This window comes from Urocitellus parryii, chromosome 10, assembly GCF_045843805.1.
Source record: "Urocitellus parryii isolate mUroPar1 chromosome 10, mUroPar1.hap1, whole genome shotgun sequence".
Lineage (NCBI taxonomy): Eukaryota > Metazoa > Chordata > Mammalia > Rodentia > Sciuridae > Urocitellus > Urocitellus parryii.
The window spans coordinates 86,799,187-86,826,690 of record NC_135540.1 but is presented as its reverse complement, the minus strand read 5'-3'; the positions used below and the strand labels follow the sequence as shown (position 1 = coordinate 86,826,690).

General features: G+C 38.7%; 1 protein-coding gene across 1 annotated transcript; it reads left to right on the top strand.

Annotated features, from left to right (window-relative positions):
• The first annotated feature begins 13,391 nt into the window (after nt 1–13,391).
• On the top strand, nt 13,392–20,873 carry Odaph (odontogenesis associated phosphoprotein). The gene is made up of 3 exons (XM_026408452.1): nt 13,392–13,458; nt 20,518–20,650; nt 20,792–20,873. The coding sequence occupies exons 1-3, from the start codon at nt 13,392–13,394 to the stop codon at nt 20,871–20,873; spliced, it is 282 nt and encodes a 93-aa protein (XP_026264237.1).
• Nucleotides 20,874–27,504: the final 6,631 nt, after the last annotated feature.

Below are 27,504 nucleotides of genomic sequence, written 5' to 3'. Positions count from 1 at the left end.
TGAAACTAGCACCACAAAATAAACACAAAAGACTAGAAACATATTTTAAAGAGTGAAGGCAGTGACAGATTAAGTCAACCAGAGGGGTACAGCTTCTAACAAAGAAGGCACCTGGACTTGCTTTATTACGGCAGTACAGATCAAAAGGGATCTGTAGGGTTAAGCTTTCAGTGTGGGAGGAGTCTTGTCTCAGGGCTTGCTTCTTCATGGAAAACAGGATATGGATGAGGATAAGGACTCTTAGTGGGTCACTCTCATCTCAGGGGCTGGAACGTGAGCGGTGAACTAGAACAGGGCGCCAAAGTGAACTGGACATTCTGGAACCGGTGGATTCTGACTGGGAGTTTCCAAGACCTGCCTTCTCGGCCCAATGGCTGAAATGTTGTGCAGTTCACCCACAGCTCATGGATGACTTCTGCAGCAACCCACAGGGTCACGCAGATATATCTCATACAGATATTGTGGCAACTAAAGGTATTGAGAATGAAACTGGCAGAGCTCAAAACTCCACACTGAAGCGTGAGTGTGTCAGCATGCACACCTACTAAATCCTGTCTCAGAACAGGATTCTGTTAGCACCTTCATCGGATGTGAAAATAGATACCGGGAGTTGACCTGAGTTCAAATCCCAGGCAGGTCTGATCTTTTTTTTTTTTTTTGGTGGGGGTGGGGGAGTCTGGATGTAGAGGTTCTGACCATGGAAATATACAAGGCAGCGTTCCTTTAGTGAGCAAACTCGGGGAGGTGGGACCTGCTTCCCACCTTTGGTATATTTTGCAGTCTTTCCCAGGCACTCTTGAGATAACCAATGCATGCTTGGCCAAGCACATGTCTAATCATAAGCAAAACATCTTACATTGTGACCAAATGTAACCCATTGATATAAAGCCAGCCACTCAGATGAGCAGCCATTTTGCCACTCAGCCATTGCTGCCTCTGCATCTTACTTCTGTCTCCTTTTGTTTTCTTTGCTGAGGGATACTGGAGAACTCAGAGGCACTCAACCACTGAGCTACAACCCCAGCTCTATTTTTTGTATTTTATTTAGAGACAGAGTCTCACTGAGTTTCTTAGCACCTTGCCAGTTGCTGAGGCTGGCTTTGAACTCACAATCATCCTGTCTCAGTCTCTGAGTCTCTGGGATTACAGAAGTGTGCCACCGCTTATTACTCATGGGATCTAATAAAATAACTGAAATTCTCTGACCATTTACAAAGTAGATGATAATATCTTTGTTACTCAGTTGTGGAGAAAAAAATTATTACATATAAAACACAGACTATACAATGAGCCTTCCATGTATTGTTGTCTTTCTTCCTTAAATCCTATCCCAGAAACTTGGGGAAAAGAATAAGAACAGGAAGAAGGGCAAAAAGCAAGAGAAGAAAACACATTTAACAGGAAATGATAGTGGTATAGTCAACAGGGACCAGATAGGCTATTCGTGCCTTAAATACCCTTCCCTTCTTGTGGCAGTTCAAAAACAGGCAAGGAACGTTGTCCTATTTTAAAAGAAATTTTTATTTAATCACCACTCTTACTAGGTATGCTGGTGCACACCTGTAGTCTCAGCAATTTGGGAGGCTGAGGCAGGAGTACTGTAATTTCGAGGTCAGCCTCAACAATTTCTCAAAAAATAAAAAGGGCTCAGGATGTATCTCAGGAGTAAAATGGCTCTGGGTTTAATCCCCAATAACAAAAAATAAATTTAAAAATTACCATCCTCCTCTCCATCCTCTCACCCCAACTCTGACAAGCTATGCAATCTATCTTAGACATGTTTAATTCATTCACCCATTCATCCAACTTTATAAAACACCTTAAATAGGGCTACCCAAAATGTGGCTCACAGACCAGCATAAGAGTTAAGGAACTTGCACCATGCCGATCAACTACATCGTGAAGCACACTATTTAATTCAGTCAACATTTTTTTTTATTTCTATAAGTGAAACATTATGTTGCTTGACATTCAGCAACAAATGTTTATCTCATTCTTGGACCAGTCAGAAAAAGTTCACAGATTGGCTACTTTGAGGAGCTGGCTACTTTGAGGAGCGCTGTCTCAGAGTAGCAAGTCAGTAAACAGGCAATATTTGAACCCACCTAAACTATGGTTTGTGGTCAATTGACAGCAGAGGAATTCCCGACAGATTTGTGTCGGATAATAAATTCCCAGATCTTGTGGCAGAGCTTAAGCATTTGAAAGGTAACATCACATCTGACTCAGCAGATCTGAGCTTCGTGATTCTCAAAACAGAAGTAGTTTTATTAAATAAAGAGTAAGCTGTACAGACTGTGCAGTATGCTAACCATAAATACTAGTGATGAGTACCTTGTGAAGAAGGCATTCAGCTATAGACTTGCAGTAAATGTACTCAACATTCAATTTCAGTAAAACTGAAGGGTACTGGTATTTATTTAAAAGGTAGATTTCATAAAGGTACAAAATGTTGACAAGCTACATAGAAAGAATTTGCCTCTGAATTTCTGGGGATTTTTCAAATTTTTTGGTTGCCACTCTTACTATGACACCTGTAAATGGGTCTGAAAAGTGGGGAGTATCTTGATTTTTGAGATACACATTTCACCTTTTGGTAGCCATCATATTATCTAGCCATATTTCCTTGCAAAGATAGGAAATGTGACTATCCAAAGGCTCAAACTCAGCAAGACACCATAGAGACTGATAAATTTAAGAGTGAAATGCAACTGTATTCTATAAGTTAAAACTAAAAACCATTTTAGCAAGTTATTTTTAAATGTACCTGGTGGCAAAAGGACTCTGCTTGTGCCCAAAATGGGTTGTGTGAGGATTATTTGTAAGAAAATGGAAGGAAACCCAAATGTCCATCAAATGATAGCTGAGTACATAAAACTATGGTGAGTCCATAGAATCAAATAGTAAACAAGCAACAATTCCAAAGGAAGATTAATTTATATTTATCAACATGGGGAGAAATTTAAATGGGGGGAAAAAATACAGTTCATGGACAACTCAAAATAGTACCTCATTATATAACATTGCTTAAAACTCAGTTACAAAACAATTTCTATATCTGTGTATAGATATAGATATCTACATAAATATAGATACATATATATGCACAACATATGTAAGTGTATAGAAGAGGGAATGGAATATGCCAAATTATTAAAAGTGATTACTTTTCCAGGGGAGTGCATATACTTCCCGTGAGGCAGAGAGAGAAAGATGGATGTGGTAGAGGGAAAAAAGAAAAATGGTAGGCAGAAAGAGAGGGAAATTTTTCTTTTTTTTAATCACAACAATTTGTTATCATTTGAATACAATTTATCCCTACCAAAACTCACATTGAAAGCTTGTCCCCCAATACAGCAGTGTTGGAAGTGGGGCCTAGTGGAAGGTGTATGGGTCTTGGGGTGGAGCCCTGAAGGGATTAATGTAGTTCCCTTGAGAGGGGGTTCATTATCAAGAGAACTGACTCTTTTAAAGCATCCAGTCCCTTTTGTCCCCTCCCCTCTTCCATTGTTGCCATCATGTAATGATAGAGCATGAGGCTCTCACCAGATGGGACCACTAGATCTTGGAACTTTCCAGCCTCCAGAACTGTGAGCTAAATAAACCTCTTTTCCTCAGAAATTCTACAGTCATAGGTATTCTGTTATAGCAATAGGAAAGAGACTAAAATAAGCATTCTACAAATTTAAACAAAACCATTTCAACTCTAAAAAACTAAGGGCTGCTTATTATTACTTTCATCATTTCCCTGGGACATAGGCTGAAGTTAGTTCCAAGTCTTGAATTACTACCATGTCCTGTGACACCTGGATATTTTAAAGAAATCTCCCAAACCCCTGCCAGCTTAACTATTGAGATTTCTACAAACCACTGTCTGGGGAGGTGTGGTTACAAGGTTTTACTTAAGTTAGCTCTGACAGGTGATCTAAAAGAACCTGAAAAATAACTCCAACCCCTGCAAAGAACATTTAGATAGTTTAGCAACTTACTTATTACCTCAGAAAACTAAAAACATGCCTTCTAAATCCTGTTGAAAAGTGTTAACACACACTCATAGAGCTAATCAGAATTTTCATAAATCCTCATATTTCTTCCCTTCCTTTGTTTTGCTTCAGATGTCTATGTTCAAGAAGAAACATTTGTTTGAAGAAGAAAAATATTATTTTCGGTAACACTGACAGCTAATCTATATAAGGTGTCAATCAAAGTGTTTAAGGTTTTATTAACTCATTTAACACACAACAACCCTGTAAGATAGGTAACTGTTGTCATTGTTTTACAGACAAGGACTTAACAGAGAAAAGTAACTTGTCCAAGTTCTCACAACTGGTTGAATGATAAGGATAATGAGAAGAATTCCATTTTTGTCCACTCAGATCTGCAATGTCAGGCCCAGAGATTTCAATTCACTAAAGGTTGAATTGTTGTGGAATCTTCACAAGGTGTTGAAGACCAGACTCCAGTCATTCCATTCAGAAGCTCCAGCAGGGGCATGTGGAGGCCAAAGGATGAAATGTGAACTCATCCTGCGTCTGAAGCTGAGGGGAACCCAGAGTTACTCATCACCACAATCTGAATTTGTCTGATGCTGCTGACAGGCACAAACAGAGCGGTTGAGCACTCAGAGTGAAGTCACCTTACCACACCCACAGGCAAGACACTCAAGTATCCGTGGGTACAGGAATCTGTCTAGTAACCTGGTTTCTCCCAGCCCGCAGAAAGGATTCATGGAATGAGGGGAAAAAAAATAATAATCTTGATCTTTGCTAATGCTTCACTCAATCTAAAACAATGTTCCACTCCATGACTACATCAATAGTCTATGATCAAATACAAGAGTATAAAAGTTAATCATTCTTTTTTCCACTTTTTAATACTTGGCTTAACATAGAATTTTCATTCTACCCAAATGATTATGCTTCAGAATTCGTTTTAGCAAACCATCTGCAAAATAGAGCTGGCACATGAGTTCAAATGGTGTTGTCAGAATCTGGTATCTCTCCACTTTGTTAATCACAAAGTAATCACAAAGCCTCTCAGGTAGGTATGTCCCCTGACACCTTCAAGTCCAAATGCAAAATGTGTGCTGTCTTTCTAGTCACTCATACAAATGTCCCAGGCCTACTCTTGACTTGGCTTAATTGATTTGGCTTGTGTTAAATGCCTAAATCATGTGCTGTGGCCACAGAAATGCTATGTTATGACTGGTAGGCATAGGTTACCCCCCAATTCTGGAATAAGGAAAGTGGGAAATGAAGATTTTGTAGGGGAAACTTAGGTAATTAGAATTGGAATGGGTGTTGGACTGGCAGGCACAAACATTGACAGTGGAAATGAGAGAAGAGAATGGTCTATGGGATGAATGGTGGAGGGGCATGGCTGCAGAATGAAATGTTTTTTTGTTTTTTGTTTTTTGGGTTTTTTTTTTTTTAGCAAATCTCTTCATTGACATTTGTCCACAGGAATAAGGGGAACAGTAAAAAAGTATTTCATCCTCATTATGACCATCATGGTAGAGAAAGTTGCCTTTAAATATACAATTGGGTCTACCAGGAAATATACAGAATTATTTTATCATTATATTTAGCTTAGAAACTAAATTCTATTCCTAATCTTTTGGCAGAATGGTTCTCCAATTCACTAAAAATCAAATTCATTCACAGTGTTCATTTGCCGCAGTCTGGCTGGGCACAAAATCATGAGCCACTCAAGCAGGAACAAACTTTATTTCTGAAACTCCCGCCAATGCCACGCATGCTCCTGGGAAATATGCCAAACCACACACTCGGCATTCTCCCGGGCCACACTACACCAACAGGAAAATCCCTCCTCCGGAAATCCCTCCTACCGCATTTCCCCAACCAATGGGAACTCTCCAGGAGTCCCGCTAGAGCTCCAAAGTAGCAGGCCCGAGGCGGACAGCCAGGGTCTAATATCCAATTGAATGAAGATCTTAACATAATCATATCATCTCAATGGCTTGCTGGCATCACCTTTCAACCAAAAATGCCATGCATCATTCCTATTGGCTATGGCTCTCAGCATTCATTCATATGCTTATGTACTCACACAGTCCAGATCAATCTACTAAGTATCTGCCACATGTAAAGCACTGTGGGTCACCCCCAAATAAATATACCTTTGGGAAGTGAATCTTTTAAGAAGGTAATCTTTTACCACCCACTCACACTCTCCCTGTGGGCTGTTGCTCTGTAAGGCAGGTAACTGTTGTCTTTGTTTTACAGTCAAGGACTTAACAGAGAAAAATAACTTGCCCACACTAGCCCAGTGAGGTAGGGCTATGGAGCTTTTGATGTTCTTCAGAGAAAATAAAAACTTTTGCAGGGCAATTTTTAAAAACTTTTTTATAATATTGTAGTTCCAAACAAAAAAAGTGTAATTAACCTTAATGGCAAAGTCATATATCACTATCAGACCTAAAAATATTTCACAATAATCCCTTAATATCATCAAATACCCAGTCAGGGTTTCCCCTGTTGTCTTAATTTTTAATTAGAATTTATTTATTTGAAAATTAACCCAAATAAAGTACGAGGACTATAATTGGTTGATACCTCTCTTATCTCTCTCTCTCTCTCTCTCTCTCTCTCTCTCTCTCTCTCTCTCTTTTGGTAGTTGTAGATAGATAGCATGTCTTTATTTTACTTATTTTTGTATGCAGTGCTAAGGATCGAACCCAGCGCCTCATATATGCTAGGCACGTGCTCTGCCACTGAGCCACAGCACCAGCCCTCTTATATCTCTTTTAATCTACATCTCCCTATCTGTCAGGAGCCATGATTTGAATTATGGTATCTGATTGTCCCGCCACAAAAGTGTTCCTCTGCTGGGAACTCTTGGTGCAAAGGCAGGAGTGAGACTGCCCAGTTGCCATGGTGACGCCCTGTTCAAAAGAGTTTCATGTTTGCCACAAGACTATCAGTCTTGACCCTGAGTTCAGATACCAGCTGCCAGTGGTAAAGAATCATGATCATAAGTTGATAATTTTAATTGGGCCACTAGTCTTCAACCTTGGTCCTGCTTGCTTTGAAGAAGCTTTCTCACAGAAAACCCTTTTGATGTTAAAACCTATAAAATAAACATGCTGAGCTAGCTCTGGGTCATTACATCTCCCTCAGGGTGTAATGAACCACCTGGTCTCAGCTTTCTCTCTGTGTGTGTCTGTCTTTTCTAATCCCCCATCACCCCTCGAAGGGATTCTAAATTAAGGGTGGTGCAGGTAGAAGCACCTATTTCCCTCTTGATATTTATATATTTTATCTAAGAATATTTTTCTTTTCTCTTCTTTTTTTAACCTTGATGGTGGGAACCAAAGCCAGGTGCTCACACATGCTAGTCAAGTGCTCTACCACAGCAAACTGAGTCTTTTGTGCTATAGGACATGAGCAAATTTTAAGGATACTTTCATGGAATGTTTGCTGAAATAAGTTGACAGCAAAGGGAACAAAACACACCTGACACAATGATTAACGGCAAGAATTCTGAAGCTAAATTGCCTGGGCTTATAGCATGGCTCTGCCACTTGTTAGTCACTTGACTTAACTCTCTGTGCCTCAGTTTTCTCATTTTGAAATAAATGAGGATGACAATATACCTCACGGAGTCAATGTCATTTAATTTTGTTTTGTTTTTTCGCAGTACTTGGGACCAAATTCAGGGCCTCGCACATACTATGCTCTACCACTGAGCCACACTCCCAGTGCTCATTGGGTTGTTTAATGAATGGGTGATTTAATTATATCCAATGTTTAGAATGTAGTAAATTAAATATAGATGAGAAAATTAAGAGGTAATAAGGCTGACTGGTCCAAGGTCTTGTAATTAATTGGTAGGACGGCAGGGACTAACATACTGACTTATCCCACTAATTTAATTTTGGGTTTCACACCATTGATAAATGAGGGCTCTGACCCTGACCAGGATGTTACTCTCTTTTGTTGTTAAATCACTGGGATGATTTTAGGATCCTTCTCCAGGTCTCAGTCTCCCAATCTGAAAAATGAGGGAGTTGGAAGTGTGGCTAAGATACCTGAAACCCCGTTTAGGAGAAATCCCAGCAGACAATTTCCCAGCAAGACTTGCACAGAAATTATCCAGGCCACAGAAATTAGTCAGCTGCACCTTCATCTGAGCACCAGCCACAGAACATTTATATCCCCCCAAAAGATCATCTATCCTGGCCAGCCTAAAGCTTCCCTCAGTGTGGCTCAACTCCCCCAAACACACACACACACACACACACACACACACACACACACACAACACACAGAATCCTGACTCATGGTGGGCCTAAGGGCTGCTCCTTGGATTACTGGATTACTCATTGGAGCCCCTTGAGTGTGGGACATTTCTTTGAGGCCACTGCAGCATTTCAGTTACAAAAGGGAGAGTAGCTAATGCTGTTTAGGGCAGTTCACCTTTGCTTCTCCAACTCCTAGCAGCAGAACAGGCCTTTCCCACAGCAGTGAAGATAAGATTGGCAGGTAAAGCAGACTTACCCTCACGCAGACATCCTATTAGTCCTTAAGGGCCTGAAAGCCAAAAATGCAAGCTAGCCTGAAGCAATGGAGTCTGCCAACCTCTGGAGTCAGACTAATCTTCTGAAACCATGAGCCCAGAATAAACTGTTCCTCCTCTACGTTGTTCTTGTTCTTATTAGGTATTTTTGTCAACACGATGAAAAGCTGACAAACAGGGAATTACAGATAATAAAATGGGGAAACCAGAGAAGCCAGAGCCCACTGTGTCAGCAGAAACGGCCTCACTCCCTGACTCAGCTGCTCAACTCCCTGCTTTCTGTCCCCCAACCCGAGCAAAACTGCTCTGGACATAAGAATCTCCTGGCACACCATCAAACAGGCTGCAAGGCAAATCCTTCTTAGAGTCCAGATATGAAAACCTCACTTCTTTACTGCTGCAGTTTCATGGAACTCACCCTTTAGACATCCCTCCACAGACTCTTCAAACTGATCTTGGGTTATACAGTTTCCTAGTATTTACCTAGTATTTCTGCATCCTCCAGAAAAGACTTTTTTTTTTTTTTTTGGTACTGGGGATTGAACTCGGGGGTACTCAACCACTGAGCCACATCCCCAGTCTTATTTTGTATTTTATTTAGAGAAAGGGTCTAACTGAGTTGCTTAGTGCCTCCCAGTTACTGAGGCTGGCTTTGAACTTGTGATTCTCCTGACTCAGCCTCCCAAGCCGCTGGGATTACAGGAGCGTACCACCGTGGGTATGCCATCGCGCCTGGCAAGACATTTTTATTCTTCCAATAAAATGCAAAATATATATATATAATCACAAATTTTTAATTTGACCATATCATATTCTCATCATCTGAACATACCCAACCCCAGTGGTCAAATGCTTGGACCAAAAATTATAATGTTATTTATGATTCACACTCTACTTCCAATTCACCAGGAAATCGTGTCCAATTCAAACTCCAAAGCATGTCTGGAATCTCTCATACCTCCTTTGCTACCAACCCAATCTGAGTCACCATAATCTCCCTCAAGACTACTGCAGCCCATCTACTATAACTGGGCTTTCTTGCCTCCAACAATCTGTTCACAAGGAACAGAGCTGTCATTTTAAAATATAAGTCAGATCATATCACACCCTTTTTAATTAAAACCCTCCAGTGGCACCCTGTTTCACTCATTAGAATAATGATCCAGCCTCATGTTACTCTTTACCCTCTTCCGCCTTTCCTTGACCCAGCTAAAAAGCTCTCTGTGCTATTGTATGTTACATGCCAGTCCTACTTCTACCTCAGGATCTTTCCACAGTCTCTTACCCTTTGTCTGATGCATTCTTCTCCTAGAAACCCACATGGATAATTTCCCCACCTCCTTCAACTCCTTGTTCAAGTATCTTCAAATTAAAATTCCAACCTCCCCACATTTCTTCCCTGATCATCCTCTATTTTTCTGTAGCACATAGTACAGAATGTTCTAACATATTCTAGCATGCTAATAATTTATTCCTGTGTTATATTTATTATTTATTCTTTGTGACCACATACTAGACTGCTAACTCCATTGGACCAAGTATTTTTGTCTAGACCCCAAGTGCCTGGAATATCATGAGCACCCAGGAAGTAACTTGAATGAATGAAGTTCGCATACCCAAGACAAACCTCCTCAGTGCCAGGTGCTCTACTTCTCTAGGTTGGAAACCTGAGACAAGTTTCTTTAAAAGTTCAACAATACCTTTTTAGATTAGTATTCCTTCTGTTATAGTATGTACCACGACAGTGCATTGAAAATATTTGGTCAAGGTGATATAGATACAAACACTAGACAGACTGAAACCAATGAATAATCTCATCTTGACATTTGTTTAGAACAAGTTATCCTGCCAAATCTGTCTAAATCAGAAGACCCTTCAGTCACCAACAACTATTTCCTGGTATCCTCCCTCATAAAATAGCATCATAGGTATTGCTATGTTTATTGCAACCCCAAGCAGCAAATAATAAAAAGTGCTCTTTTTTATTTTTCACAACATGGATTGTTTTATTCTTGTTGAAAGGCGTTCTGGGTAACAAACACATACTGCAGATTGATTATTTGTGCGGGGAGGTCACATGACAGCATAGGTATACTACACACAAACTAACAGAACCTGTGACAGAGTCACTGCTACCATTTCCTAATCCTCCTTGTAATAACTCATCCCTCCTCCATACCCAACCACATGACCCAGCTTGGCCAACCAGAGTTCTTCCCAAGGACTTTCTAAATTGTACTGACAAAAAAGAGCTGTTCCTCACAGGTTAAGCCAGAGGACATAAAACAAATGAGTTATTTAAATAAGAATATAAATGCACTAATGAATTTTGTGCCTTAAAGATTTTGTTCCTTTGTTTTATAAATTTCAGAATAATAGTGGCAAATAGAAAATATGTTACTTTGTTTTTGTTAGAGAGGAAAAAAAGAAACAAACAAACAAACAAACAAACTAGGAGTGGTGGCACAAACCCAGTGACTCAGGAGACTGATAGGAGGATAAAAAGTTGGAGGCCAGCCTCAGCAACTTAGCAAGACTGTCTCAAAACAAAAATAAATAAATAAAGGTCTGGGGATGTAGTTCAGTGGTAGAGCATCCCTGGGTTTCATCTCCAGTATCACAAAAAAGAAAAAGAAAAGAAAAAACTTCAAAAGAAATAATACAAATGTCTGTCAAGTAAAAGGTTGGCTAAATAAATTACCGCGGACCTATAAAACGAAACACTGTGCAGTAGGTAAGTAATTAGGTGGGATCTAGTTTTACTGGCATAGCAATATGTCTCCAGCACAGGGCACCAGACAGACCATATAATACACTCACAGTTGTAAAATTACAGATGATGTTTCTGTGCTTCATGCTCCTATAGCTGGCATACTTCTTCTCTCATAACACTCAAAACTCTTCATGTTACTCCTGGGTTAATATCTAATGTCCCTGCCAGACTGGAAGGAACACTAATGTAAGCCCCCACCCCTTGACCCGTGTCTGGCCTTTGAATAAATAGAGTCAATAAAGAGTCCTGAAGTGGGTTGATCCAATGAACCGAGCCTGTCCTGAATGTTTTGTGATTCCATTTCTAACTGCTGACAAGTTATCACTTAATTATCTGATCTAACCAGGTGTGGCACCACAGGCCAATCATCCCAGCAACTTGGGAGGCTAAGGAGGAAGGATCACTTGATCCCAGGAGTTAGAGATCACCCAGGATAGCATATAGAGGGGGAAAAAAGATAAAACTCAAAAAAAAAAAAAAAAATAACAAAATAACAAAAAAATTATCCATTCTAGAACTTTGCCTGAGGAATTCATCACTTCCTTATTGTGAGTGTTTGCCTTCTAATTTATCCTGATTGAATGATGGAATGATTGGTACCTCATTAGATTATCCTTGCAGATTTCTTATACTGCCCTTCAAAGCTGGGAAGTATATTTAATTTTGCTTTTTCTACAATGTGCCGGGACATGCTCTGCTCAAAGTGGAGGTCATTTGAGTGACTGGATGATTTGGCAAGTATAACCTCCTAAAATTAATTATAAATTAGGGTTATTATAATTTGATAACCACCACAAACACTCCCTCCTTTCACAGGCCTGCCTCTGTGGTTGAAGCTTTATGTCAACTATCCCCTTTTTTCACACTCCTCTAAGGAAGCACTTGCCATAGTTTGAATCCTGAATGTCTCCCAAAGGCCCATGTGTTAAAGGTTTGGTCACCAGCCTATGGCACTATTGGAAGGTGGTAGAACTTTTGGGGAAGATAGTAATAGAAGAATGATCACTGAGGGATGCAAGTGATATACTAGAACCCCGGCCCTCTTTCTCTCCCTCTTTGCTTCCCCTATATCTTGTGGTGACCAGTTTTGCTCCATCACACGCTCCCTGCCTCACCCCAGGCCCAAAGCAATGGAGCCCACTAACCAAAGCAATGGAGCTTCCCAAACTGTGAACCAAAATAAACTTCTACTTCTTATAAGTTGATTCTCAGATATTTTGTTACAGCAACAAAAACTGACACAGTATTGCAAACCCCACTTTACAGATCAGTCACCTAAGGCCTCAGAGACTCACCATTGCAACTCCACTAGTAAGAAAAGGAGTCAAGATGGGAGTTTTTCTAACTCTGAGGTCCAGATTCTTAATCACTCGTGAGCACCACCTCCCATTCCCCCATCAGCTGACAGTCTTCTCAGGAAATCAACCAGGTATAGGTACACCATGTCCATCTTGTAGGCATTTTGGTGAATTAGAGGGAAACCTGAAAGGACAGCTTACTAAGTTATGCTCCCAGGCTTTCATGATATTTAAACAGAGACTGTGATGGAGACAAAGGAAGATAGATAGTTTTCTGACTATGCTGCCCTTGCATCCTGGACAAAAGCAGAGAAGGATCATAAACTCTGGTCAGAAACAAAGAGGAGCTTCTTAACACCCCCATCCCACTGGGTCAGGAAGCCCCATGACAGTGCCCTCCGCCCTCAGTCAGCTCCAGAGTGGGAAGCAGTGTTGAGCATTGCCTAGACAGCTCCCTTTTCCTGCAGAGGAAGACTCATACACGCTGGTAAAGAGAAGGCACCACCGTGGGAGTAGATTTGAGGGATTAAAAGGATAGCAAGGATGTGGTTGTCCAAAATCAAGGCATGATGAATGATGCTTGGCTGTCATAACAAGACACTTCTAGTTGATACATGCTGTCTGGTATGTCCTTACGGATTTGTTGCCCTCACACCACAGGCCCAGATAGCTGTGGTCCACTATGCAAATGCAAATTACCTGAATCAGGCTGCTGGTGACTCACCAACTCCCATTTAAAGCAACATTGGGGTTGGAGGCAGTGAGAGTTCAAGGTAGAAACCATGGCTCACAGACCCTGCTTCTCCTCCTGGTCACTGGTCTGCTGGTTGGTAGTAGCTGTGGCAGAAGGTAAGGGTTTGGGTTTTATTCTCCTGTGGGCTCATTAATTAATAAGCTATCTGAAAAGATAAAACTGGCTCTGTGATTACACATTCCAATAAGCTGAAAATGTTTCTATCTGCTTCCATCAGCCTGTGTGCTTAAAGAGAATGATATATTTTATCATCTGAAGACTTGGATCCTAATCTCAGCTCTAGCTTTGTGACTTTGATACTCGAAAACTTCTCTGAGCATCAGACTCCTTCGATGTGAATTGACTGTCTTAATAACATGCATTGCTATGGGGGTTGAAAGGACCAGGTGAGCTTGTATGTGAAAAGCTCTTCACACTAAAAACTGCACAAGCACTCATTATTGTCATGAAGCTAACAATTTCTACCTTGAATTGCAGTGCGGTCCTCTTCTCTCCATCTCTAGCTGTGCAGTAATTTGTACAAGGCTGGTGTTCAGTCTCTGTTAATTGCTTAAATTAATCACATCTAGTGATCTGTGTCTTAGTGCTTTCGAGGTGAATACAGGTTTTAGGATTATTTGAGATTAATTTCTCCACTGTTTCAATTCTCTCTCCTTTTCCCCACTACCAAATATCCAGCCTTAGAATTGGTGTGTATACACACCGGTAAGGAAGGAGAGGGAAGAAAGAAAAAGGGGAAAGGAAGGAGGAAGAGATCCTGGAGGCCCTAAATTTAGCATTTTTCCCCCCACATACAGTTCATCGCAGTTGCTGTTCAGGAAGGAGAAAATGGAGTCAAGCAGATGCTTCACCCCCTCCTGTGCCCTGGTGTGGGGAACTCTGCTGGGGCTCAGGCAAACCCTACTCATCCCTCAATAGCATCCTTGCTCATGACAAATTAGACATGAGTATAGCCCTCAGAGCTGGTTGTAGGACACCCAGAAATTCCCTTATTAATGTCTACAAAACTCAGACCATCAGAAGACATAGATTATAAATATCACTTGCTCCCAATCCCCAAGGCAAAGTCCCAGTTATTTCTTACTAAAAGTAATATGTAAAAGACGCATTAAAAAACAGATTTAGCTGAGACAGGAGGATGGCAAGTTCAAAGCCAGCCTCAGTAAAAGCAAGGTGCTAAGCAATTCAGTGAGAGCCTATCTCTAAATAAAATAGAAAATAGGGCTGGGGATGTGGCTCAGTGGTCAAGGAACCCTGAGTTGAGTTCAATCCCTGGTACTGCACCCCCCTACCTCCATCTTTCCAGTTTATGAGTAATGTGTAATCATTGAGACAATTTTGTCACCTTCTCCACTTTTCAGGAGGCTTTGTAAATACGTAAACAAGTTACAATGACATTAGAGCTTCTTTTTAGTCATATATAAAAGACAGCAATTCCAGGCACAGTGGCCCAGGCCTATAATCCAAATGACTCGGGATGCTGAGGCAGAGGACAGCAAGTATAAAGCCAGCCTCAGCAATTTAGTGGGACTTTGATTCCAAATAGAATTCAAAAAGGTCTGGGTATGTAGCTAAGTTGCTAGAGTGCTTAGAGAGCATGTGTGAAGCCCTGGGTTCAATCCCCAGTAACACAAAAATAAATAACTAAATAATAAAAGATATCAATTGAAATGTGAGATTTGGTTTCTGAATTGGGCAGACCTTCCCATCTAACTTCACTCTATCCCAGCACTGGCTCCTGTTTGTCATTCACTTATACATATTCAGTGTCTACCAGACAGGGTCATGTGTGGCTCTTCAAACTTATCCTCTTTTCTCTCTCTTCCATGGCAATGGCTGTGGCTGCTCCCTCTTCCTGATTTCACACCTGTTTATTGAAATTCTGCTTCAAGTCTCAACATTTAAATGCCACCCTAATTTCACCTTCACAAAATCTTTCTTGAGACACATAATTTTAAAATTGCAATCTCTGGGGCTGGGGCCATAGTTCAGTGGCAGAGCACTTGCCTAGCATGTGTGAGGCACTGGATTCAATCCTCAGGATCACATTAAAAAAAATACATAAAATAAAGGCATGCTATCCATCTACAACTACAAAAAAAAACTTTTTTTAAAAATTGCAATCTCTTTCTCTCTTTCACACTCACACACACACATATACCTTTGAATTCTTAAAGCAATCTGTACATCACCCACATAGATTCAGCTTTCCACTCTGTAGTGCAGATCTAGATATCTACAGCATCACTGCATTTCTCTGGTGCAGGGCTGCGTCCTTACCATCTCTGTATGTGCACAGCATCTCTCACGGTAACCTGAACACTGTTAAAATGACTTGACTTATAGCACAGAATTGAAAGAGGCCTGTGGAACACCCTTGGGGCTCCAAATTCTATATCTTTAAAATTACAGATTTGACCACAATAGCCAGTCATTTTGTGAATCCACAAAATGAACGGAGCTGCAGTTATCGTGAGAAAATTAAATAAACTCAGAACTTATATTTCTTTTGGGTTCAACTCTGAAAGCATATGAGAATTCTTCTAAGAATCCATGTGCACTGTAATGGAATACTGTATACTTAAACTCCAAGTACAAAGCCTACTTCTCTAAGAACCAGTATAGTTCACTACAAACCAGCTATTGTCTGCCCAAATAACCACAGAGTAGAGGTAATTACAACAAAGATCTTCTCCTCATTACCCTTTTTAAAAAGTGCTGGTTGTTGGTATGCTATGAATTTCATGTCTAGACAATAATAAACCCATTTAAAAGTGATATCCAAATTCCAAGAAATATTTTGACTTTCAAATTATGCTCAAATTTTAAATATATCAAATGTTCTGAAACTTGATTTAAACACTGAGTGCCACAAAAATATCAGAGGAAAATTCAGTGTCTGCTCGACAATTCATTGAACTCATCAAGTGTTTTATTGATCACACCTGTAAACCAGGAACTATTCTAGGTGCTAAGGATATTGGCAGTGACTGTGAGTCAACAATTATTTCTTGGAAGTCCTTCCTTCCTTCCTTCCTTCCTTCCTTCCTTCCTTCCTTCCTTCCTTCCTTTCTTCCATCTATTTATTTATTGGTACTGGGAATTGAACCCAGAGCACTTATCACTGAACTTACCTCCAACTCTTTTTATTTTGAAATGGGGTGTCACTAAGTTGCTGAAGATCTTGCTAAGTTGCTGAGGCTGGACTTGAACTTGCAATCCTCCTGCCTCCACCTCCAGAGTTACTGGAACTACAGATGTGTGCCACCATGCCCAGTGAAGGCCTATTCTTATTACATCTGTATTCTTTTGTCCTGTCCTTAATGCAGAGATAATCTACGAGATATAACCAGATGGGCCTAAGATGGGCTCATGCTAATAGAATCTTTTCATAATGTTCATGATTAATAATAATTCATAATATTCATGATTATTAATTATAATATCTAACACTAAATGTATACCATGTGTCAGGCAATACTCTGAACACTTTATACATCTTAGATAAATTCACAAGTTATGAGATATGTAGTATTATTTTCTCCCTTTTACAAATCAGGGAAAAGACTCATAGAGGTTAAGGAATCTGTCTATAGTCACACAGTTACAGAACTCAGGGAGGGAGCCCAAGCTTTTCAACACTATGTTCTCTGCCTCCTGACATGTTTGTAATGTATATCAAACGTTTGACCTACTCTGGTCTCATTACACTTGGAAAACTCTCATCTTTGTCATTCAGTATACTTTGATGGCATGTCAATGTTATCAAATGCTTATTAATCATCACGCTGTCCCTAAGAGGTAGGAACATGGTAACTTTTCCAATTGTAAAAATAGATTTCTTTAGCTCAGTTCATTTCTACTGCAGGCACGGGGCTAGGGTTGAGACTGCCGTCTACAAGATGTTCACGTAGATATTTCATGGGAGCAGGATTACCATTACCACTGAATGGTAATCACACGATTGATGTGTATTATGCGAGTGGATTCACCGGATGCTATGCAAGTAGGTTGCCAGGGACATTCAGCAGCTCCAGGTAGGGAAGTCTTCCCTGATGAGACCAAACTTGGAATTCTAACAGGAAATCCAGGAAAGTAGGGCAGAAAATAGTACTTTAGGCACCTAGAATTAACTTTTTAGAAGCTCAGGACTATTAATGACTTTTTCCAAAGTAGCTTTGGTGGAGTAGAAGATACAGAGTCAGATTCCAAAGGATTAAATAGTTATGTAGCATATAAATTTTTCTTTAAAGAGAAGAAATAGGAACCAAAGTTCATGGCAGAGCACCTCAGTTTTCTGTCTGCAATATGAAGCTAAATAATCTACTTAGAAAGGTACAGAGATGACTGGGATTATAGCTCAGTGTTAGAGCACTAGCCTAGCATGTGTGAGGCACTGGGTTCAATTCTCAGCACCGCCTATAAACGAGTAAAATAAAGGTCCATCAACAACTAAAAAATATGTGTAAACAAAACAATTTTTAAAAGATAAAGGTACAGATAATTCTTCAAATGTGAAATTTTTGAAGGAGATTTGAGGAGATAGCAAAGATTATAAAGACAGTATGAACAGTGCAGAACAAGGATAAAGAAAAGAATAATGAACAGAGCTAACTCAGCCAAAGATAGAGTCATGAAAAATATCACTCAGATGTGTGGCCTTCCTTAACTTTGTAAGATGTAACGGGGTCCCAAATCAGTCCCTGTGGTCCCACATTTTAGAACACATGTGCTACCAAGCAGATAATGACCCTGTGTATAATTGGCTAGAAGAATGCATTTTTACATGGTCCTGCCCACATTCTTGAGTGGGTGGTTGGGGCAAGCTTGTTCCTTGATTTTGAATCCTTGGGAATTCCCAGAAAGAACACTAGATACTACTGGAAATCCCACAGCCTATTCAGGTTTCAAGAAATGAGATGGACCCAATGGGCAGGTGTGTTGATTGTTTTACAGCTGGAGTGGTTTAATAAATAGCAGAGTGCAAGGCCTAGTTAAGCTTCATTTTATAGCAAAATGTCAAAATGGGGATTAATAATGAGGCTGGCATCTCCCCTGCTGACTAGATTCTGGGTAGAAAGTTTTCATGTCACAAAGATTCAAAACTTATCACAAACAGTAATGTGGGGTTTCGTCATCTTATGAAGCTCAAAGTGTGTTTGTTAGTCTAATTTCATCACAGGATTACAACTCAATATCCTGACTGGGTATGGGGAAAGGGTTGGCATTTTATTCAAGGTATGGATACCCATTCAAGCTAGTTTTAAAAAGAGTAGAGCAAGAGTTCAGTAGTAGAGCATGAGCACATGCAAGATCCTGGTTCACTCCCCAGTACCAAAAAATAAATAAAACAGAGAGAATAGAGTTGGAGGTGGAGTGATCATTATAAGGATATCTTCAAGAACCTTAAGTATAATCAGCCGAGCCTCAGAGGGACTAACCCTGGAAAGTCAAGAACCAAGGCTAGTCCCATCAGCAAGCACTGTTACCATATAGTCTTCTCTCTCTCTCTCTCTCTCTCTCTCTCTCGCCTTCCCCAGTTCACTGCTTCTGTATCCATCCTGGCATCTATGCTTCTCATCATTCATCTGTCCAAAGCCTGACACTCCAGCCCCTGCCTTCCAGTAACAGCTTTCACTATGTCTTTTTTGCTATAATTAATTCTTAAGGGAGGATCCAATTCATCATTGACTAGCCAATAAATTAGGGTCTATCCGCAATCCAATCAGCCATAGTCAGAAGGTGTGAAAGATGGACCATTCCACAGGTTGTAGATAAGACAGTATTTGGAAGGAACTATGGGCACAGGAACTATGTAAGCATATCCACTACAGCCCAGAAAGCAGGAAATCTAGTTCTTAAATGCATCTGCACTCTCAGCTTCCTGTGATGGTTCATGTTTCCATCACCCATGCCTGGCATTCCTTCCCAGGCCTGTGTGGGTGAGCTTCTGCAGGAGTGAAGAAACAATTCACTACAGGAAAACTTCCTTTACACTGCCAACTTGGATGGGTGATTTAGTCAAGGGAAGACCTTGAAGCTGGAACCTAACCACATTTCTTCTTAAAAATGAATTGGTGTCCTGGTCCTCAGCACTCTTTCTTCTGCTGCTTATAGATGCCCCTCCTTTCCTAAGGAATGACTTTACTGACTGAGCAGGGAAAAAGAAATTTTAATGTTATTTTTATATTCTTAACATTAAAAATTTTTTTCCGGGGCTGGGGATGTGGCTCAAGCGGTAGCGCACTCGCCTGGCATGCGTGCGGCCCGGGTTCGATCCTCAGCACCACATACCAACAAAGATGTTGTGTCCACCGAGAACTAAAAAATAAATATTAAAAAAAATTTTTTTTCTCATGAATTTTCTTTGTTATAATTTACACCTAATTCCACAAATCTTAAAGTTACAGCTTATTATATTTTATATATACATACATATATGTGTATGTGTGCAAACATACATCATGTATAGAGATTTATATGTGTGTGTATACTTACACATCTATATGTATGTGTGTATATGTGTGAGACGTAGATAGTCCCATTTAGAAAACCACCCAGATTGAGATACAGAACATTTTGAGAGTTTGCTGGTTACTCTTTCCACTAAACAATTCCTACCCTAACCCTGAGCTCAATACTATTTGACTCTTTTACCACAGTTTCACTTGCTGTATTCTTTTGCAATATGTATCCTCTTTTGTGTCCAACTTCTTTTGCTTAACATAATATCCATGAGATTCATCCATATTACTGTGCGCATTAGTAGATTTTCCTTTTCCACAATGAGTACTTTTCATTGTATGAATATACACAGTTTATTTAACTTTTCTATTGATGGACACCTGGATTGTTTCCAAGTTTAGGCTATAATGAAAAAGTTTGCTATGAACATCCTTGAACTAGTTTTTTTTTTTTTGTCTGTTTGTTTTTGCAAACTTTTGCAAATAAAAACTTGGGTCAATTCCATTGAGTGGAAATGCTGGATTATAAGGTGTACCCACATTTCATTTTATTGACCTTGTTTCCAACATGCTCCAAGACATCTCTATTTCTTGTTCTATCTTTCTCCCCTGCACCCACATTCAAGGATCTATCTTGCTTCTGTTTCTGTTACCAGGCCTATTTTCTGACTCCTATTTTCCTCCTTACAGGACAAGAAGAGGTTGTCATCCCACCAGGAGGCTCACAACATATAAACCCTACAGACTGCCAGATCTTCACACTCACCCCTCCACCCACCACGAGGAATCCGACAACAAGGGTCCAGCCCATTACTAGGACACCCAAATATCCCTTCAGTCGTATTACACAAAGAAGGCCTAGAATCTATCCTGGGTTTCAAAACAGACATTTTCTCCCTCCAGGATGCAACCACCGTTTCCACTTCCAGCCATTTCCCTGGCCTCAGGGTCGTCTTAATTCTCGTAGATATTTCCTTGGAAGAAATCTCCAGAGTGAAAGTTCATCTGAAGAAAGCAGAGAGAAAAGAGAAGCCAAAATATACTGAAGCAAAAAGAGCCAATGCCTCCAAAAAGATGAAAATATTTTTGCTATCTCTTTCCAAACTAAAATTATTGGATGAGAAGATAAAGTAACCTAAATAACATTGACCAGAAATTGTCATCAATGAAGATATTGGATTTGGGTTGTTTTGTTTGCAAAATAGGACAGTAACTACATCTTTATTAACCTACAGGAAATTAATGAAAACAAAATCTTCAAATGGGCTGTTCCAATAATTCCTATTCATACCAAGATTCCAACTGAATTAGCCTCCTCTTCTAAATGAGAGTGAAGAGTATTTAAAAAGGAATAATTATGAACCAAATGAAGACATGAAGATCCTCTTTTTTATGTTCATTAGTGAAGTTTGCAAGGTGCAACAAATTGAACTTTAAAAGAAATTATAAAGATTAAAGCAAAAAAAAAAAAGGTCTGGGGAATCGGACTATAGATAATACTTTATAATCATAAACTGAATTATCTAGCTCAAATAATTATTTTTAACTGAAGTTTCCAAATTTACCTTAATGTTAACTTTTAAGCAAATGATGTGATTCATTTTATAAGTATCTTAGTTTCTTTTGTTGTCATAATATAAACACTAGTTGAAAAATTTCTCCTCAAACTTTCAACACAGACCTATGTTGAATGCCTTGATTAAGGGAACTCTGCAGACAAAGTTCACTCAGTGATGGAAGTTTGTGTTCTCAGGTGCAATTTGAGAAATGAATCAGATTGCATTCATTGGTGGCTGTTTTTAAAAAAAAAAAAAAACTGAAAAATATCACCTCTTGTTTGTGCCACTCATCTTGCCTGTAGGAATTTGTGCTTTGCATATATGGCCAATGACTTACTTGTTCCTCTCAAGAACTGCTGCTACTATTGCTACAAAGTAAAAAAGAAATAACACAAGACAATAGAATTCTGGGAATGGATGCCTGGGAAAAGGAGAGAGAGAGATTTTTTAAAAAAAAATCATACTGTGCTTCCTCGCTATATTGAATGATAAAAGAAGAAAAATATTTCTTTCACTCACTTCATGGCAAATAGTATTTATAAGAACAGATATTTACTTGAAATTTACAGGTTTAAATAAAAACAAATTTAAACACTCTAATCCAGAAACTGTATTTTGAAAGAAACCTCACCTGCCTTCTTTTTTAGTTAGTGGGGAGATACCAGAAAAGGGCTATCTTTGGGCAAACTCAAAGACAGATGAAGTTAGTGTTTGAATCCCTTTTCCCTTTCTGACCCTTCTTTATTTTGCCACGTTCACAGTGAACAATGTACTTGGTGCCCTCACAAATTCCCAACTGCCCAAAACCAACCTAGCTTTGATTGCAATTAAAAACTTAAGCAGTTCTTAAGTCTAGCCTCTTGGGAGGCCTTGCTCTGTGATATATAAGCCTCAGGTAAAATGAGACACACTAATAATGGATTAACAAGTTTAATGCATCAATCACTGAGTCTGTTGTAGAAAGCAGGTTATTGTTATAATGTTTTGTAGTAAAGTCCTTTCTCAAAATAACTTCAAGTAAAAATTCCATCATCTATCATCTTGAAACATGCATAGAGTTGTCTATATAAGAAGCAGACTACACTTGCAATTAAAAGTATATTTATGCTTAGCCTGGGATGTAGCTCAGTGGTTGAGCACATGCCTAGCACATGCAAAACTTTGGATTCAATTTCCAGAAACACAGAGAGAGAGAGAGAGAGAGAGAGAGAGAGAGAGAGAGAGAGAGAGAGAGTGAGTATTTGCTTTGTGACTGAAGAAAAAATGTTTGTTTTGTATTGTATCTTTAGATAAGAAATTTTGCTTTTAAAAGACAGTGATCCCTGGCAGGTTTTTGAGTCAGGGGTGTTTTCAGTCATGCCTCAAAATGAATTTGTTTCTCAAATGAGCTCATTCTAACATAAAGCTGTTTATGAAACAATGGCGGTTGGGTAGAAGGGTGTGGTAGACCATGTAAATCTAAAGTCATAATTATACTCCAACACATAATCTAAATGCAATCATTAGACAAACTTAAATTGAAGGACATTTTCAAAACTGGCATTTTCAAAAATGTAGATGTCATGAAAGACAAAAGTTAAAGGAGATTAAAGTAACTTGACAACTAAAACAGTCCATGAATCTTGATTACCAGACTTAGAGGTGGGATAGGGAGGGAGAGATTGCCATAAAGGGTATTACTTGAAAAACTGGCAATTTTTTAATATGATTAGATATCAGAAAATAGTATTTTATCAATGTTAAATTTCTGAGTTTGATCATTCTATTGGAGAACATCCTGTTCTTTGGAAATAGATGTTGAAGTATTTGAGGTAAATGAGTACATTCTGCAATGAAATCTCAAATTATTCAGAAACAATATATATATATGATGTTAAATGATAAGCAGGTATGTGTGTATGTAGGTAGATAGGTAAGTAGAGAGAGACACCAATAGTTGCGGCAAAACGTTTTTACAGTTGATGTACCTGAGTAAAGGGTATATGAGAAGGGGATAGGAAACGTAGCAGAATACAACAATTACTAATTGGGCATTATGTAAAATTGTGGATGTGTAACCGACGTGATTCTGCAATCTGCATTTGGGGTAAAATTAGGAGTTCATAACCCACTTCAATCTAATGTATGAAATATGATATGTCATGAGCTTTGTAATGTTGTGAACAACCAATAAAAAAAATAATTAAAAAAAGGGTATATGAGAGTTTTTGTACTACACGTACAACTCTTCTATAGTTTGACATTATTTCAAAATGACAGTATAAAAGGCATTATTAAAAACACCATCATCCAGGCACAGTGGCCTATAATCCCAGTGGCTTAGGAGACTGAGGCAGAAGGATCACAAGTTCAAAGCCATCCTCAATAACATAGCAAGGCACTAAGCAACTCAGTGAAGCCCTATCTCAAAAGAAAAATAATAAAATAAAATAAATGGGCTGGGGATTTGGCTCAGTGGTTAAGCCCCGCTGGGTTCAATCACTGGTACCCCCCCAAAAAACCAAAAACAAATAACAACAAAAAAAAAACCCACCATCAAAATATCACTTTAAATTTATCTATGCCCTGAATTAAGTTAAAAATAAAATCCTATTCCCACATGCCCCATTATCAATCTTTCCTTTTAACAACTCACATTGGTTTTAAGAGCTTTGAAGTATCTAGATAAACTGGGATTCAAATATCATTGATTTTGGTGGAAGGTAGCTTTTAATTAGAGGACAAGTTTGACTGGAGTTAATGTCTCAGAGAAGTAGATGGCATGAGGTATCATATACTTCTCACGACCAACAACAACAACTAGCTCCTTCTGTTTTCATAAACCCCCTCCCTTTTTTTTCCTTATTTCTTTCTAGCTTACAAATATGAGAGAAAACATTGGACTCTTGACTTTCTGAGTCTGGCTTTTTTGACTTAGCATGATATGCTCCAGTTGCATAATTTCATTCTTTGTGACTAAGCAGAATACTGTTTTGTATATATACCACGTCCATTCATCTATTGTTGGACACCTAGGTGTTTCCTTTGCTCTGCAGAGGTTTTAAATTTGATTTCATCACATTTATTAATTCTTGGTATTATTTTCTGAGCTTATTGAGACAGTTTTGCCTGTGCCTAGGTGCTGGACTATTGATCCTGCATTTTCTTCTATGAGTTTCACTGTAGTATGATGCTTGAATTCTTTAGTATAAATACCAAGGAATGGTATGGCTGGGTTATATGGTGGTTTTGATTTCTCTAGTGGTTATACTAATTTACAGTTAGTAAATTAATTTCTGTCTTTGACTCGTTTTCAGTTGATTTTTGTGCAGGATGAAAGATAGTACCTAATTTCATTCATATGGATAACCAGTTGTCTCAGCACCATTTGTTAAAAAGGCTGTCTGTTCTCCAATGTATGTTTTTGGCAACTTTGTCCAGTTTCAGATGGAATTCAAGTGTATGGGTTTGTCTCTGTCTCTTCTTCTCTGTAAGGCTGGTCTATGTGTCTGGCTTTATGCCAGTACCATGCAGTTGTTGTTATGATAGCTGTTACGATTTAGATATGAGGTGTCCCCCAAAAGCCCAAGTAAGAGACAATGAAAAAAATTTTAGAGGTGAAATGATCAGATTATGAGAACCTTAATCTAATCAATTTGTTAATCCCCCTAATAGTTATTAACTGGGTAGTAACTGTAGACAGGCAGGATGTAGCCCTGGGCACATGCCTTTGTTATATATATATTGTCCTTGTTGAACCGCTGGTTCCCCCACCCCACCCCCTCCCTCCTCACCCGCTTCTTAGTGCCATGTTCCCAGCTATTTACCCCACCTTAGCTTTCCAGAATGATGTTCTGCCTCAAGAGAGCCCAGAGCAATGAGGCTAGCTATCTATGGACTGAGACTTCTGAGCCCCCAAATAAGTTTTTCCTCCTCGAATTATTCTTGTCAAGTCTTGGTCACAGCAACAAAAAAGCTGACTAAAACAATAGCTTTGTAGAATAATTTGAAGTCAGATATTTTGATGCCTTCAGGGCTTTTGACTTAGAATTGCTTTGGTGATTCTGGGTCTTTTATTCATCCAAATGAATTTTAGGGCTTTTTTTTCCCCCTAGTTCTATGAAGAATGTCACTGGTGTCTTGATGATGACTGCTTTGACTCTGTATACTGCTTTTGGTACTATGGTCATTTTAATATTAATTCTTCCTATCCATGAACATAGAAGGTCTTTCTATTCTCCGAGGACTTCTTTATTTTTTTCAATTTTCTATAGTTTTCCTTGTAGAGGTTTTCATCTCCTTGGCTGGATTTATTTCTAGGTATTATGATTTGTTGAGGCTATTGTGAATGGATTTGTTTTTCTTCTTTTTTTTTTTTTTTTTTTTAGCAGATTCATTGTTGGTGTATAGGAAAGCTTTTGTTTTTTTATATGTTGATTTTGTAACCTGCTATCTTGCCGAATTGTTTATTAGCTCTAGAAGTCTTTGGGTGACATTTTTTTAGATCTTCTAGGTATAGAATCATATCATCAAATAGTGATAATTTGGGGCTGGGGATGTGGCTCAAGCGGTAGCGCGCTCGCCTGCCATGCGTGCGGCCCGGGTTCGATCCTCAGCACCACATACAAGCAAAGATGTTGTGTCCGCCGAGAACTAAAAAATAAATAAATATTAAAAAAAAATAGTGATAATTTGACTTCTTCCTTTCTTATTTTTATCCTTTTAATTTCCTTCTCTTGCATAATTGTTCTAGCTAGAATTTCTAGCACTATATTAAAAAGGAGTGTTGACAGTGGACATCCTTGTCCTGTTCCAGATTTTAAAGAAAATGCTTTCAGTTTTTCTCCATTTACTGTGAGGTTGGCTTTGGGTTTTTCATATGTAACCTTTATGATGTTAGGTAGGCTCCTTCTATCTCTAGTTTCCTCAATGTTTTTATAATGAATGAGTGCTGAATTTTGTCAAAATTCTTCTCTGCATCTATTGAAATGATTAAGTGACTTTTGTCCTTAAGTCTATATGTATGATAAGTTACATTTATTGATTTGCATATTAAACCAGCCTTGCATCTTTAGGATAAAACCAACTTGGTTAGGTGAACAATCTCAATGTGTTGTTGAACACAGTTTGCTAATATTTTGTTAAATACTTTTGCAACTAAATTCATTAGGGATGTTCATCTGTAGTTTTCTTTCCTTCATGTGTCTATATCTGATTTTAGTGTGAATGTGATACTGGCTTCATAGAGTGAATTTGAAAGTGTTCCGTCCCTTTTTATTTCATGGAATAATTTTGAAAAGTACTGGCATTATTTTAAAAAAAAATTGTAGAATTCAGCTACAAATCCATCTAATCCTGGGCTTTTTATTTTGTTGAGTAGTGTCTCTTTTATTTTGTTGGAAAGTTTTTTTATTACTTATATCTCATTACTTTTTAATAATGCTTTATACTGTCATTTTGAAAGTTATTGGTCTATTTAGATTTTCCACATCCTCTTGATTCAGTTTTAACAGATTTTCTTTGTCTAAAAGTGTACCCATTTCTTCTAGATTTTCCAATTTATTGGAATATAAGTTTTCAAAATAGTCTCTAATGATCTGCTGGATTGCTGTGATGTCTGTGGTGATTTTTTCTTTTTCAACTTTAATTTTATTAATTTTAGTTTTCTTTTTCTTTTGGTTTAGGGATTATCAATCTTGTTTATCTTTTCAAAGAGACAATTCTTTGTTTCATTAATCCTTTGTGTGTGTGTGTGTGTGTGTGTGTGTGTGTGTGTGTTGTTTTTTTGTTTGTTTTGTTTTGTTTTCAAGGGCATCAAGATGCATCATTGGATTTTTTATTTAGGAGCATTCTGATTTTCTTATGTAGGTACTCATAGCTACAAATTTCCTTAGAACTGCCTTCATAGTGTCCCAGAGGTTCTGGTATATTGTATCACTATTCTCATTTGAGTCTAAGAATTTTTAAATTTCTCCCTTGATTTCTTCTATCACTCATGCATAATTTAAAACTGTATTGTTCAGTCTCCATGTGTTTATATAGTTTCTGTAGAGTGTTGCATGTTAATTTCTGATTTCATCTATTATGATCTGATAAGATGCAAGGTATTATGTAGATTTTTTTCTTTTTTGTATTTGCT

Excerpts from the sequence above, each read along its gene's own strand:
- Odaph (XM_026408452.1), top strand. The coding sequence starts at position 13,392 with ATGGCTCACAGACCCTGCTTCTCCTCCTGGTCACTGGTCTGCTGGTTG. Across the intron at positions 13,459-20,517 it reads GGTAGTAGCTGTGGCAGAAG|GACAAGAAGAGGTTGTCATC; the intron begins GTAAGGGTTTGG and ends TCCTCCTTACAG. Across the intron at positions 20,651-20,791 it reads CAGCCCATTACTAGGACACC|TAGATATTTCCTTGGAAGAA; the intron begins CAAATATCCCTT and ends TCTTAATTCTCG.